At 46.8% G+C, this 16,304-nt stretch overlaps 1 protein-coding gene across 1 annotated transcript in view; it reads right to left on the bottom strand.

The window, feature by feature from the left end:
* The window catches only part of VSTM5 (V-set and transmembrane domain containing 5), a 32,467-nt gene continuing 16,163 nt past the window's right edge, over positions 1-16,304 (bottom strand). Inside the window, exons 2-4 of the mRNA XM_043452407.1 lie at positions 2,704-3,030; positions 2,460-2,600; positions 1-2,370 (exon numbers count right to left, since the gene is read on the bottom strand). Coding sequence (XP_043308342.1) covers positions 2,327-2,370; positions 2,460-2,600; positions 2,704-3,030 — 512 coding nt within the window. The 3' untranslated portion in view covers positions 1-2,326. The remainder of the gene's footprint in view (positions 2,371-2,459; positions 2,601-2,703; positions 3,031-16,304) is intronic.

Below are 16,304 nucleotides of genomic sequence, written 5' to 3' on the forward strand. Positions count from 1 at the left end.
CTTTATTTTCAGGTTTTATTTCAGCCTTTAAAACAGTTTATTTTTTTTCACAGCTTGAAACATAACTTACAGTTTAACATGTTCAGTGGCTAAACCTCTATGATTTACTATTTTCTTTTTTGGAAAATAGAACTCCCAGGCTCAAGAACTTTCCACAGGAATATTCAAACTGGGCGGAGCTTTCAAAGTGCAAAATAGACATGGAAAGCTGAAGGAAGAACCTTTGATGAAGATCTGGGGCAGGGGAGCAAATTTAATTTATATTTGGATTGGTACCTCTCGCTGGGTATTCTTTTCCACTTCTCCTTTTATTAAGATTACCACCCCTGACTTCTGAGAAGCTGAGAGGCAGAGTTCTGGAAAGCAGGTAAGGTGTCAAGAGGACAGAGGTTCTGGCAACTAACTAGATTTAATCCGATTTCCTGCTGATGGGCTCTCTGTGCAAAAAAGGGACAGTCAGGTTATCCTTGATCCTTTCTGGCGTGTCTCATCCTGCTTCCTCATGGTGCTGGAGACCAGTACAAGAAACCCATTCTCCATGGTGGAGGTCTGGTTCCACTGGCTGCTGCATGGGGAAAGGGCACAGGTGTGTCTGTGTACACCTCTGTGACTGAGAGTTGGCCCGAGGTGACCCGTGTCTGTCATGCACTTGGGCTACAAGCCAGTCATGCAGATTAGCTGCTCTCTGGCATTCTGAATCAAGTAATGCCTTTGGATAGACGATAGCTCCTGTAACCCCAAAAGATTCCTTCCTGTAACCCTGGAGACAGTGTGTAGGCAAAAGCCTCATACTAATGTCTCCAGGCAACTTTCTAGAAGCGATGTGGACACTGGGGACTTGGAGGGAGGGAGAAGACAGTGTTCTAGGTCTCCTTCATGTGTGCATGGCTGAATCTGCAGCGAGGGCTGGGGACACAGGTAATAAGGTCAAATTCCACCAATAAATGGAGTGGTACCTTTGATTTGTAGCTAAGAATGTTGGAGAGGAAAAGGAGAACGGAAGATAAATTCAGGCCTGCTTTAGAGCTTGCTGAAAGGAGGCTGGCATGGAGAGATACAGGTACCCATGGTGGCCAGTGACTTCGGAGGCTAAGGGCCAGGGCCAGCTGTGACCCATCCCCAGTGGCACCTGGAGCCCCGGTACTCCAGGGCGCTTGCCTTTCTCCAGGACCCGCCATAGCGCTCATTGCATCCTAGGCTCTGGAAGAGTCTTCACAGCTTCCTTTAATTGCTCGGAGTGCTCTGTGCTACTGTGGGCTTCCCTTGACACTCTGAGGGTGAGGTAGCTGAGGGCCAGGTGTTCCCCAGCCCGCTGGGAGCCAGCGAGGCCCTGGCGTGCCGGGAAGCCTGAGTGACTGAGGGGGCAGGTTCGAAGCCTGCGCTGACTTTCCTGCCCATCCTGCGGCCGCAGCCTTCACACAGGCGGCATCCCCAGCTTGTCAGGGGGCTGCCCGTGTGATGAGCCGCTCTCCTCACAGTGGCCTCCCCTGGGGCCTCAGGAGGGACAGTCTAATTAACGCTGGAGTGAGAGAGGAAAAGAAGGGCGATACTCTCCCTGTCCCTTGTTCCCAATGGTGGTCCCCCAGAACAAATTTAGCTCTTCTCCCTAAAGCTCCAAGCCACAGGGAGGAGGGGGGTGCTCTCCCTGCTCTGAGAGGTGTTCACAGCGGTCCCCACGGGAGAAGCTGGAAGCGGCCACAGGCAGAGAAGACCAGGGCACAGAGAGCGTGTTACAGCGCTGCACGCTTGGTCTGGAAACACTCCCGCCTCTGCTATGGGGCTTCCCGATGGCGCAGGAGGTAAAGGACCAGCCTGCAAGGCAAGGAGCCACAGGAGACCTGGGTTCGACCCCTGGGTTGGGAAGACCCCCTGGAGGAGGAAATGGCAACCCTGTCCAGTGTTCTTGCCTGGAGAATCCCATGGGCAGAGGAGCATGGTGGGCTACAGTCCGCGGGGTCACAGACTCAGACATGCCTGAGCACAGGGCACACAGGCATGGGGACCCTGCCGCCACCCCCTGCCTCGCTGGAGCAGAGTGCAGTGAGGAAGCAGACGGGGCACTGGGCCGCTGCGGCCCCACGGCCGGGCACAGCGCCGGCCCACAGCACCACCCTCCTCCTCGCTGACCTCCACGCCACTGGGACTGACATGGTCCAATCCAGAGTCCAGCTCCAGGCAGTCAGCTTCGTCAGCATGCAGCTACCCCAGCAGCAATGGGTGGCTACGGCAGAACAAGAGGCTCGGGCGGGACTGGCCGCATGTCTTCCTTTCGTGGGAAAATCACGTCTTCCTCTTGAGGTAGGAATGTCACTGGGTCTGGCCTTGGCTAACACTCTATGTCCTGCAGCTCAATCTCCTCCGTTGTGCTTTCTGCAAAGCAAAAGACACATTGACTGTGAGTTGCCACTCAGTGGGGGTGCTTTCCTGGGGAGAAGAAGGTGACAGGCCCGGGGAATTACCTTTGAGCTTGTGTCTTCTCTTCCTTTGGAATTTATAGGCACACTTATTACAAACCCACATGAGGCTGATCAGCAGTGCGGCCACAGCAACGAGAAAAGCAAGGAAGACAGCGACAAAGTGCAGGTCTTCATAGAGGATCTCTACAGGGTTGGGGGCGGGGGTAGATAACGTCCCTGAATATCAAGTTGGCCTCCCACACACTCCAATTTTCTAGAGGCACCGGGGTCCCCGGGAGCGTCTCACCTGAGACGTGCAGCACGATGGTGCCAAACCGGCTGCTCCCCAGGCGCTCGGTCACCGTGACGATGTAGGAGCCAGAGTCCCGCACGCCCACGCTGAAGAGCTGGATGGAGCCATTGTCGAAGGTGCACACCCTGTCCTTGTGGCTCTGGGAGATGTTGGCCTGAGTCCCCGGCTTCCACTCCACGATCTTCTGCACTCCCCAGCTGGACGTGTACTTCCATTCGATGGTGGGGACCCCGTCGCAGGAGTAGTCCACCGAGAGCAGGATGTCCTCTTCCACCGTGGCGTTGATGGCTGGCTGGGGAATGTACAGAGATACGCCCTGACCTGCAGGATGGAGCGCTAGAGGTGGGCCACTTACACGGCTCGCAGGGAAGTCAGCTTCATCCTGCGTCCGTTCAAGGATTTACTGGGTGCCTGTTCCATGTCAAGGCTGCCCAGGTGGCACTCGTGGTAAGGAACCCGCCTGCCAGTGCAGGAGACATAAGAGACATGGGTTCAATCCCTGGATTGGGAAGATCCCCTGGAGGAGGGTATGGCAACCCACTCTAGTATTCCTGCCTGGAGAGTCCCATGGACAGAGGAGCCTGGTGGGCTACATACAGTCCACAGGGTCACAACGAGTTGGACACAGCTGAAGGGCCTTAGCACACATTACATGTCAGGCTGTCTTCTGGGTTCTAATGCTGACACTACAGAGGTGAATATTATGGACTGAATGTTTATAGTCCCCTTCCCCCCAGTTTCTATGTTGAAGCCCTTCCCCACCCCAGCCAGGTGGCTATATTTGGAAGTGGTGTCTCTAAGGAGGTAATTAGGGTTAAATGAGGTCATAAGTGTGGGGCCCTGCTCCAGTAGGATTAGCGGTTTGGCTTTTTGGGGTTTTTCTTGCCATGTCACATGATATATGGAATCTCACTTCCTCTACTAGGGATCAAACTCACACCCCCTATATTGAAAGTGTGGAATCTTAACCACTAGACCACCAGGAAAGTCCTCAGGGATTAGTGTCTTTATAAGAACAGTCTCTCTCTCATATGGAGAAAGGACCATTTGAGGTCACGGTGAGAAGGCAGATGTCTGCAAGCCAGGAAGAGAGCTCTCCTTGGAAACCAAACCCTGCCAAAACCTTGATCCGAGACTTCATAGCCTCCAAACTGTGAAGATAAATCTGTGTTTCTTAAACTCCGCAGTCTGCCATATTTTGTTATGGCATCCCAAGCTAGAACACTGAACAAAACACAAGGTTATCACTCTGTTTCCTAGAGCTTCCATTGTATAAGGGAGACATACAAGAGTTAAATAAACACACAAGATCACTTTATAAATGCTTTAAAGATAATGAAACAGGTAGGTGGGGATGGAGGTGGTACACAACATTAGACAGGATGGCCAGAGAGAAGCTCTCTGTGGAAATGAACCGGACCCAAAGGACAGAAAGGAAAAGGAGGCAATCATGTAAAGACGTGTTTCAGGCAGAGAGGGCAACTGAAAGACTGAAGTGAGAGTGAACCGGCACGGCAGGGACAGAAGGGAGGTCAGAATGCAGAGCGCAGGGAGCTGGGGGGTTCAGGAAGCGAGGCTGGAGGGCTGGGCGGGACTTGGGTCATGATGTGAGAGTCAGGGTGATGGGAAGCCATGAGAAGGCTGAGAAGAAATGTGACGTTCTCCACTGAGCTTGAGAAAGCCCACCATGGAGAACGTCTGGGGGTGAGGGAGCCAGTGTGCGGGCAGGAAGAACAGTCAGGCGACTGCTGCAGCAGCTAAAACTGGAGACAGCCTTGGAGAGAGTGAGGGGGTCTGACTTAGGATGTGTGTGGGAGCAGAGGACAGAACCTGCTGATTACAGCTGTGAGGTGGGTGAGGCAAAGAGGCATCAAGCAGAGACTTCTGCGTGAGTGTGCAGATGAACAGCTGATCGCTGGCTAGGATGGTACATGTCATGATACATTTATTAAGTAGGTGCCATGCACAGGCCCTGTGCTAACTGCTTCACACACAGCCGTGTCTTTAAAGCATCACATAACCCCCTGCAAGTCTATCCAGGCTGTAACAGGATTCACTAGCTGGTCCCATTCACCCTGCAAGGCTGAGATTCTCACAAAGGTTGCCAACTCCAAAGCTCAAATATTTAACCTCTATGCTCAAGTCAAAGGTCAGTGGTTGCCAGTGGAGGGCACAGAATGTGACAAACCTGTACCAGCCTCCTCTCCCCACCAACCACACACACACAGAACGGTCAGGCCTTGCTAGAGGGAGGGTAGGGCAGGATTCGGGCTTAGAGCCCATGCCTGGGTTTCCACCTCCACTTCCTTCCTGTTTAACCCCTTTCCTTGTTGGGTGCCCAGTTGCCTCAGGGCTCCTGCTGTGTGGCTCCAGGTAACCACATCTGTTACTTATCCAGACTTTTCTCATCATCCTCTCCCCAGAATATGGGCTTCCCCAGCGGCTCAGTGGGTAAAGAATCTGCTTGCAATGCAGGAGACAGGAGATTCAGGTTCTACCCCTGGGTCCGGAAGATCACCTGGAGTAGGAAGTAGGAAACGGCAACCCACTCCAGTATTCTTGCCTAGAGAATCCCATGGACAGAAGAGCTTGGTGGCTCATGGGGTCCATGGGGTTGCAAAGAATTGGGCACGATCAAAGCAACTTAGTACATGCACACATATCCCCAGAATATCCTATTACCATTCCTCTCCTAAATCTTCGCTAAGTGGCTGGGGATAATCCAATAGGATCCACACTGAAAAACTGGGAGGTAATAATGGCTTTTAAAAATTACAGCTGCCAAGTAACAGAAAAATATTTTCTCCCCAACTTCATTTTTAAAAATGTTAAACTCACAGAAAGGTTGAAAGACAAGTATAATTAATATCTATGCACCCTCTACTAAATTCACCAATTACTAACATTTTGCCACGTTCACTTTCTCTCTCTCTCAGGAAAGAAACAGAGGTTAAGTTTCAGGTCAGCCCTTGGAGGGTAGGAAGTAAGTGCTTTCTTCATCTCAGTATTCCCTGTACCCAGGATAAGGCCTGACACCCAGCAATTGGCCAGTGAATGTTTGTTGAATGAGTAAGTGAACGACTAATAATTATGTGAACAAGGAGGTGAGCCTTGTTAAAATGTTCTCATAGAAATGTTGCTGCTTGGGTGGTTTGGCTTCCCTGGTGGTCAGTGGTAAAGAATCTGTCTGCAATGCAGGAGACACATATTTGATCCCTGGGTTGGGAAGACCCCCTGGAGAAGGAAATGGCAACCAACTCCAGTATTCTTGCCTAGAGAATCCCATGGACAGAGAAGCCTGGTGGGCTACAGTCCAAGGGGTCACCAAAGACATGACTTAGCAACTAAACAATAGCAACAAACAAAAGCTTCTAAACACATAGAAAAAAGGTGAAGTGTGTTAGTCGCTCAGTCGTGTCCAACTCTTGCTGGCCCCATAGACTATAGCCTGCCAGGCTCCTCTCTCCATGAGATTCTCCAGGCAAGAATACTGGAGAGGGTTGACATTTCCTTCTCCAGGGAATATTCCAGACCCAGGGATCGAACTCAGATCTCTTGCATTGCAGGCAGATTCTTTACCATCTGAGCCACCTGGGAAACGCTTTAATAGGGACCTCAGGAACCTCCATTTTGAGCCTTTCAGTTACTTTGGCTCAAGAAACAGCAAAACTGAAAAACAAAAATAGTAAGCCCAAGTTTTTCAGATGCTGACACAGGTGGAAACTGGCCAACTGGTCCTTGTTAGTTTCTGTATTTTTTTTTTTTTTGACCAGAGAAACCTCCTCCTAATCTGACAAATGAATCAGGCATTTAATTAGGTTTTAGGAACAAAGAGCTCCTCCTCTTCCTGATACATAGAATTAGGAATAAACTGTGGCAAAGATTAATAGGAAAATTAATAGTTCTAAGTGTTTAAAGGCAAACTGTTTGTCAATTGTTTAAAAAGTTGAATTAATGAGTAACCACCCCTGCACCATATGCCAAAATCATTCCAGAACAAGTCCAGAGGAACTGAGTGGCCAGGCCAACATTCAGACCTGGCTCGAATGTTCTACTCAAGGAAGTTGATGCAGTAAATCAGATTTCACTTGTAAAATGGAGGCCAGGCAGCCATGAACAAGAATGAATTTTGTGTGGACCAAGGAAGATATCTATGACATGGTATTCAGTTAAAAAATAAATTTATAGGCCTTCCCTGATGACCAGTGGTTAGGAACCTGCCGGCCAATGCAGAGGACATGGTTTCATCCCTTATCTGGGAACAGTCTGCATGCCTCAGGGCACCTGAGCCTGAGTACCACAGCTACGGAAGCCGCATGCTCTCGAGCCCATGCTCAGCAGCAAGAGAAGCCGCAGCAACGAGAAGCCCACCCACCACATCTCGAGAGAGCCCTCGCACATCAGTGAAGGCCCAGCGCAGCCAAAAAAATGTTCTTTTATGCTATGATCTTATTTACATATGCTCAAATAAGTGCTAATATTTATATATTCTGTATAGAAAAATGTTGGAGTAATAGGTGCTATCTTAATAGGGATTATGCACTAGAGATTGGATGGCAACAGAAAATTAAAGTTATACATTTATATCATTTTTAATTTTCACACAAATTAAATTCATGATAAAATGTTTAAGAAATCTTTTAAAGTTCTCCTGATTAGACCCAACAATCTGGTGAGCAAAGTTTAAAAGTTTACCTTGCTCTTCATATTTACTCAAATTCTATATGGAGAGAAGAAAAGAACTAAATTCTACCGATTTCCAAGATAGATGCAGATGCTCCCTTTAAGGAAGAGGTGGTGAACTGAAGACATCAGCAGGACAGAAGCCACTGGAACCTGGACCGAGGGGCTCCCTGAAAACCTGGCGTCCCGAGCTGCTGACGCCCACCGGAGACCAGCCAGAGAAAGCACCAGGCAAGTGCCACCAGCTACCGAACAGCAGGCTGGAGTATAACACGCAGGACGGGCCCTTATTCCTTCTCCTACAAGTAAAGCACAGCGGTGGTGCTTCGCTGCCTTTAAAAATTGATTACTTAAGGAGGATATATTCCCTTAAATATATCCTCCTTGTGAGAAAGCCAAGCCAAATCACAATACAGGATAATACTGTTTAGTATTTGGGCCACAGTTTTGGGAAACAAGAACATGAATTAATGGGGAGATACATACTACCCGTTACGGAGGATGTGCCTTAATCAGCACAGCTCATTTTCACCTCACTCATCTGGAAAGCCACCTGTCCAGCCAGTGTGATCACCAGGAGAGACCCAGGAAACAGGCATCATCATCATGAGCCTCCTCATCAAGACCATATGCAGCTAAGGGGCCTCCCCGGTGGCTCAGTGCTAAAGAATCCACCTGCCAATGCAGGACCCATGGTTTGATCCCTGATCCAGGAAGATCCCACACGCCTTGGAGCAACCAATCCGTGTGTCACTATTGAGCCTCTGCTCTGGTGTCTGGGAGCCACAAGCACTGCGCCCACATGCCCCAGAGCCTGCGCTCCACGACAACAGAGGCCACTGCGATGGAAAGCCATGCAGCAGTGAAGACCCAGCACAATGAAAACTAACTGAATAAAAATAAATAAAATTACATTAAAAAAAAGATTGCATGCAGCTAAACTATGAGTCAGAAAGCCAAGTCTCGGAGTCCTAACTTGGACGGACTGGAGCAGGGTGGTGAAGTGATGAGTTCTGTCACGAAAGGGTCATTCCAGGTGTGGTGAGGTGTGGTGGAGACACCTGCCGTGGGCGGGTCTACAGAGTTCACCCCGGGGACCTCCTAGATGTGAGACCTGCAGACAGAGCCTTCACTGCTGAGAGCCTCGCTTCCTCTGCTGTGGAATGAGGACTGGAACACCTCCAGAGGAGGGCTGCAAGGATGAGGCAGCACAGCATGGGCGAGGCCCAGCCGGACTCCGCACACGGAGCCTGCCCAGGGCCTGCAGCAGCCCCTCCCCTCCCCATCGGTGGGTCAATGGCCTTGGGTGACCAAGACTCCTGGTTTGCCCAGGGCTACAAGTTTTCCCAGGTTCAAGAGCTTCAGGGCTAAAATCAGGATGGTCATGGGCAAAACAGGACAGCCGGTCACCCTATCTGAGATTCACAGAAACACTGAAGAATAAACCAGACAGACAGCCACTGGTTTCCGAGGTGCTCATGGGGGCCCGACAGTGGGTACAGAGGCAGCCAGCTCTAGGTAGGCAGGACAGAGCTGTTCTGCCCTGTGCTCTCTCGGCCGTGCTGAGCTGTGGGGCGTGGGCCCCAGATGCGATGGTTCAGTACCTGTGGTGCCCTGGCTTCTCTAGCTGAAGCCATGGGCTTAGCCGCCCTGTAGCACGTGGGCTCTCAGTTCATGACCAGGGGTCAAATCCTCGTTCCAGCATTGGGAAGCAGGTTCACAACCGCTGGACCACCAGCTAAGTCCCAAGTCATTCTTCGGTAACCTCTGTCTCCCAAAGGCACCTCCACGGCTTAGCAATCTCATTGCATCTCCTTTTAAGTGATCAAGCCCAGCCCTGCACTCCCCATGCCCCCTCCACCGCCGGGCACTGGCTTGTGGGTGTTGGCCTGGAGGAAAGATAACCATCATCCCCATTTTATTTTTTATTTTAATTTTTATTTATTTATTAATTTTTTTTGGTCATACATTGATATGAATCAGCCATAGATTTACACGTATTCCCCATCCCGATCCCCCCTCCCACCTCCCTCTCCACCCGATTCCTCTGGGTCTTCCCAGTGCACCAGGCCCGAGCACTTGTCTCATGCATCCCACCTGGGTTGGTGATCTGTTTCACCATAGATAGTATACATGCTGTTCTTTTGAAATATCCCACCCTCACATTCTCCCACAGAGTTCAAAAGTCTGTTCTGTATTTCTGTGTCTCTTTTTCCATTTTGCATATAGGGTTATCGTTACCATCTTTCTAAATTCCATATATATGTGTTAGTATGCTGTAATGTTCTTTATCTTTCTGGCTTACCTCACTCTGTATAAGGGGCTCCAGTTTCATCCATCTCATTAGGACTGGTTCAAATGAATTCTTTTTAACAGCTGAGTAATATTCCATGGTGTATATGTACCACAGCTTCCTTATCCATTCATCTGCTGATGGGCATCTAGGTTGCTTCCATGTCCTGGCTATATAAACAGTGCTGCGATGAACATTGGGGTGCACGTGTCTCTTTCAGATCTGGTTTCCTCAGTGTGTATGCCCAGGAGTGGGATTGCTGGGTCATATGGCAGTTCTATTTCCAGTTTTTTTAAGGAATCTCCACACTGTTCTCCATAGCAGCTGTACTAGTTTGCATTCCCACCAACAGTGTAAGAAGGTTCCCTTTTCTCCACACCCTCTCCAGCATTTATTGCTTGTAGACTTTTGGATAGCAGCCATCCTGACTGGCGTGTAATGGTACCTCATTGTGGTTTTGATTTGCATTTCTCTGATAATGAGTGATGTTGAGCATCTTTTCATGTGTTTGTTAGCCATCTGTATGTCTTCTTTGGAGAAATGTCTGTTTAGTTCTTTGGCCCATTTTTTGATTGGGTCATTTATTTTTCTGGAATTGAGCTGCAGGAGTTGCTTGTATATTTTTGAGATTAATCCTTTGTCTGTTTCTTCATTTGCTATTATTTTCTCCCAATCTGAGGGCTGTCTTTTCACCTTACTTATAGTTTCCTTTGTAGTGCAAAAGCTTTTAAGTTTCATTAGGTCCCATTTGTTTAGTTTTGCTTTTATTTCCAATATTCTGGGAGGTGGGTCATAGAGGATCTTGCTGTGATTTATGTCTGAGAGTGTTTTGCCTATGTTCTCCTCTAGGAGTTTTATAGTTTCTGGTCTTACATTTAGATCTTTAATCCATTTTGAGTTTATTTTTGTGTATGGTGTTAGAAAGTGTTCTAGTTTCATTCTTTTACAAGTGGTTGACCAGTTATCCCAGCACCACTTGTTAAAGAGGTTGTCTTTTTTCCATTGTATATCCTTGCCTCCTTTGTCAAAGATAAGGTGTCCATAGGTCCATGGATTTATCTCTGGGCTTTCTATTCTGTTCCACTGATCTATATTTCTGTCTTTGTGCCAGTACCATACTGTCTTGATGACTGTGGCTTTGTAGTAGAGTCTGAAGTCAGGCAGGTTGATTCCTCCAGTTCCATTCTTCTTTCTCAAGATTACTTTGGCTATTCGAGGTTTTTTGTATTTCCATACAAATTGTGAAATTCTTTGGTCTAGTTCTGTGAAAAATACCGTTGGTAGCTTGATAGGGATTGCATTGAATCTATAGATTGCTTTGGGTAGAATAGCCATTTTGACAATATTGATTCTTCCAATCCATGAACACGGTATGTTTCTCCATCTGTTTGTGTCCTCTTTGATTTCTTTCATCAGTGTTTTATAGTTTTCTATGTATAGGTCTTTTGTTTCTTTAGGTAGATATACTCCTAAGTATTTTATTCTTTTGTTGCAATGGTGAATGGTATTGTTTCTTTTAATTTCTCTTTCTGTTTTTTTCATTGTTAGTATATAGGAATGCAAGGGATTTCTGTGTGTTAATTTTATATCCTGCAACTTTACTATATTCATTGATTAGCTCTATAATTTTCTGGTAGAGTCTTTAGGGTTTTCTATGTAGAGGATCATGTCATCTGCAAACAGCGAGAGTTTTCACTTCTTCTTTTCCTATGTGGATTCCTTTTACTTCTTTTTTCTGCTCTGATTGCTGTGGCCAAAACTTCCAACACTATGTTGAATAGTAGTGGTGAGAGTGGGCACCCTTGTCTTGTTCCTGATTTCAGGGGAAATGCTTTCAATTTTTCACCATTGAGGGTGATGCTTGCTGTGGGTTTGTCATATATAGCTTTTATTATGTTGAGGTATGTTCCTTCTATTCCTGCTTTTTGGAGAGTTTTAATCACAAATGAGTGTTGAATTTTGTCAAAGGCTTTCTCTGCATCTATTGAGATAATCATATGGTTTTTATCTTTCAATTTGTTAATGTCATCCCCATTTTAAAGAGGAGGAAAGTCACTGAGGTTAGGTAATTTGTGCAATATCACAGTTTAAGTGTCAGAGCAGAGATGGAAATCCAGGATATTCTTCAACTGCCCCAGTAATAAGCCAGGATATTTGCAGGAGCTGGGAAGAGGCAAGACGTCATTAAAGCTGAGACTTGAAGACTAAAATTTTGAAAGGGAGGAAGGGCAATCCCAGCTGAGAAAACAACCCACCTAGAGGGGCATGATGGGTGCTTATGTTTGAGGCCTGGTGAATAAGAAGCAGGAATCTTGTCACAGGCTGGGATCAACTGCATGTGTTATCTGCAGGCAGTGAGGCCCCAGGATGGTGTTCAAGAGGAAGTGTGTGCTCAGTTGCTCAGTCGTGTCTGACTCTTTGCAGCCCCCTGGACTGTAGCCCATCAGGCTCCTCTGTCCATGGGATTCTCCAGGCAAGAATACTGGAGCAGGTTGCCACCTCCTCCTCCAGGGGATTTTTCCAACCCAGGAGTTGAGTCTGCATCTCTTATGTCTCTTGCACTGGCAGGAAAATTCTTTACCACTAGTGCCATCTGCATGACATATCTAACCTGGGCTCCAGGAAGGGCAATCTGGCTGCAGAATCCACGATCTTATCATCTGTGCACCTCATCTGCACTGCTCTGGGCCCACCACATGTTCCTGTCCTATGCACCTTCAGGAGAACTTGCGGCTGGAGGCCAGTTGGGAGCACCCTGCAATGCTGAGTGTGGATAGACCTGGACCCGCCTCTGACCAGGACTGGGGAGACAGCAGTGGGGGTGGGGCAGGAAGTGCATACAGACAGGGCAGAGCTGCCTGGGACAGACCTCTGCTGGGATAACTCATCTCCAGTTCATTTCAGAAATACTAGTGCCCAGCACAGGGCCTGGCACTTCATAGGTGCTCACAATATACTCGTAGGAAAGAACAAATAAAGGATAAATAAACACACATGCCCTGCTGCTTGAACTGCTGCCTATTTGGAAAGATCAGGAAAGTGTGGGGTTGGACCTTTGCTAAGGAGGTAACAGTTCTGATTGAGGGAGATCCTGACAAGACTCCTTTCCCCACTAGAGTCAAATAGCTAAGACAAGAAATAGCACAATTTTAAGTTGGAACTAAAATATGCATGTCCCCTTCATTCTTGAAACAAGCAAGCCTGGAGTTTAAGAAACATAGTTTCATAAGGGGCCAACACAGCAACCCCAAATGCTGGCTTTCAGGTTTAGGTGCCATGAATGGTGTTAATGATTGACATCTACACATAATTTATAGGGTACCTATCCCTCCTGTTAGCTCAGGTAGTAATTCCCCAGCTTGGTGCCTGTTTACTCAGAGACCAAAGCTCAGCTCCTCCCTGAGGGAGCTCCTCCCATCCCCTTGACATGGCTATATAATGGCCTTGGGAAGTCACCCAGATGTCAGCCAAGCCCAAACAAAATAGATGCAAGCTGAGATCAAGGCTGGCAGGCTGCTTTCCTTCGGGTTCCTGTATTTGTACCCCAACCAGAAAAATCACTCCAAAACAGCGAGAGCCACCACTTCTAGTGGCAACACTCATTAAGTACTACCTGTCATATACATTTATCACAGTCTAGTGAAACCTCGGCTGGGAAAGCTGATTGACTTGGCTGCTATCAGACTAGGAACAGTGAGAAAGTTTGATAACATTACGTTGTCAGGAGTGTGTAGAAGTTATACCGAATCACTACTGTGGTGATTATAAATGGGTGTGACCTGCTTGAAGGTCAATATGGTGAAACCTATAGAAATATTAAATAGTACGTACCTTTTGACCCAGAAATTCTATTTCTAGGAACTTATCCTACAAGTAGTAAGGGCACAGAGATGCAAAGATACAAGTGTAGATATTGTCACTGAAGCATAGTGCAGTCAATTGCAGTATCAAAAGACTGGTGACAACATATGTGTTAGCTGGTAAGGAACCAGTAGAGGAAAACTGTTTCCTACCCCACAAAGAATGCTTCTGACACTTACTACCGGAAGTTAGTGCAGATCCCACAGGTTAAGGGCTCGGTCTCACGACTGTTCCCTACTTCAGACACCAATCACAAGTCCAGGCTTCCTGACTTCTGACCAACTGGGTATAAACTGGAGGTTTCCATAGTTCCTCAGGTTTAATAATTTGCTAGAACGTCTCAGAGAACTCAGGAAAGCACTTTACTTACTATGAGCACTTTATTATAAAGGATACAACTCAGGAACAGCCACACGGAAAAGATGCCACAGGGCAAGGTATGTAGGAGGGACACGGAGCGCTCATATATCCTCTTTGGCCACACCACTCTCCCGGCACCTACATCTGTTCACCAGCACAGAAGCTCTTCTCTTCCAACTTATTCAGCTAGTGTTTTAGGGGGAGGTCCCATGACATGCCTCTCTGGTGGCTCAGACAGTAGAGCGTCTGCCTACAATGCAGGAGAACTGGGTTTGATCCCTGGGTTGGGAAGATCCTCTGGAGAGGGAAATGGCAACCCACTCCAGTATTCTTGCCTGGAAAATCCCATGAACTAAGAGCGTGATAGGCTACAGTCCCCGGGGTCACAAAGAGTCAGACACGACTGACTGACTTCCACTCTCACTTTGACGTAAGCATGATTAAATCATTGGCCATTAGTGATTAACTTAATCCCCAGCATTTCTTCCTTCAGGGGTAGAGGCTAAAAGTTCAGATTTTCCTTTTTTTTAAAGTTATTACTTATGGCTGAGCTGGGTTTTTGTTGCTGCGTGGGCCTTTCTCTAGCGGTGGCGAGCGGGGGGCTACTCTCTAGTTGTGGTAAGCAGGCGTCTCATTGTGGTGGCTTCTCTTGCTGTGGAGCTCAGGCTCCAGGGCACACAGGCTTTGGTAGCTGTAGCACATTGGCTTAGGAGTTGCCGCTCCCAGGTTCTGGAGCACAGGTTCAGTAGTGGCGGCACATGGGTTTACTTGCTCTGTAGCATGTGGGATCTTTCCGAATCATGGGTTGAACCCCTGTCTCCTGCATTGGCAGATGGCTTCTTTACCATTGAGCCACCAGGGAAGCCTTGAAAGTTCCAACTTTCTAATTCCTGCCAATGAGCCCTCACCTTCCAAGAGTCACATCATTAACAAACAAACAAACAAAAAAGCATTCATGACTCTAGAGAATCCAAGGGTCTTAGAAGCTTATATGTCAGGAACCAGAGAATAGACCAAATATGGTAACCAAAATGGTCCTGGGACTTCCCTGTTGGCCCAGTGGTTAAGACTCTGCACTTCCACTGCAGGGGCCATGGGTCTGATCCCTGGTCGTGGAAGTAAGATCCTGCATGGCATATGGTACAGCAAAAAAAAAAAAAAGAAGTTCCTGTCACTGATCTCACCCAGGAAATTACTAGATGTTCAGGAATCAGGAGCAGAAAACAAATACGTATTTCTTCTTATGTCACAACTGATTAAGTAAATCATCAATTATGCATACTTTGGAATATTACACCAGCACTTTAAAAATGAGAGAGATCTGTAAGCACTGACGTTAGATAATCTCAAAAATAATGAAAAAGCACAGAGCAGAACAGTGTGCACACACACAGATATGCACATTTATCCATAACATGCACAAATATCCCCCAAGGGTATTCTAAAAACCAGGTGTCTTTGGTTGTCCTCAGGGAAAGGACTGGGTGTCTGGGATGGGAGAAAACTTTACATTTCACTTTATATCCTTTTGAACAGTTAGAATATTTTAGTGAGTATATGTATTATTTAAATAAAAACAATAAATAAACAAAATGCATGCCAAGATTGGGTCAGAGTCCCAGATTTTTCACATTTGAAAATGTTAGCAATTCATATTTATATTAGTACAATTCACAAAGTACTTCACAAGCACTATCTCAACCTGTGAGGCAGGCAGGGATTAGGGTAAAGGATCCATGCTTTTTCCTTCACAGGTACTTGCTTATTTGATCACTAAATATATGCACTCAACACAGGAGCACCTAAATATAAAGCAAATATGAACAGACATAAATGGATAAATTGACAGTACCACAATATAGTAGGGTGCTTTAAAACCCTACTACAGCAATAGACAGATCATCCAGACAGAAAATCAATAAGGAAACACTGACTTTAAATGACACATTAGATCAGAGGGACTTAATAGATATATAAATAATATTCCACCTCAAGGCAGCAGAATACACATCTTTTCAAGTGCACACAGAACATTCTCCAGGATAGATCACATGCTAGGCCACAAAATAAGTCTCAGGTAATTTAAGAAAAGTGAAATCCTATCAAGTATCTTTTCTGGTACAATGCTATGACACTAGAAATCAACAACATGTGAAAAACACTGCAAATATCACAAACACATGAAGGCTAAACAATGCACTACTAAACAACCAATGGTTCACTAAAGAAATCAAAGAAATAAAAACCTGAAAACCAAAAAAAAAAAAAAAGAAAACATATGATACATATTCTATGGGTTGCAGCAAAGGCAGTTCTTTTTTTTTTTTTTTTTTTTTAACAGTTCAAAGGCAGTTCTAAGAGGGAAGTTTATAGGGATACAAACTTACCTCAGGAAACA

Source organism: Cervus canadensis, chromosome 29 (genome assembly GCF_019320065.1).
Source record: "Cervus canadensis isolate Bull #8, Minnesota chromosome 29, ASM1932006v1, whole genome shotgun sequence".
Lineage (NCBI taxonomy): Eukaryota > Metazoa > Chordata > Mammalia > Artiodactyla > Cervidae > Cervus > Cervus canadensis.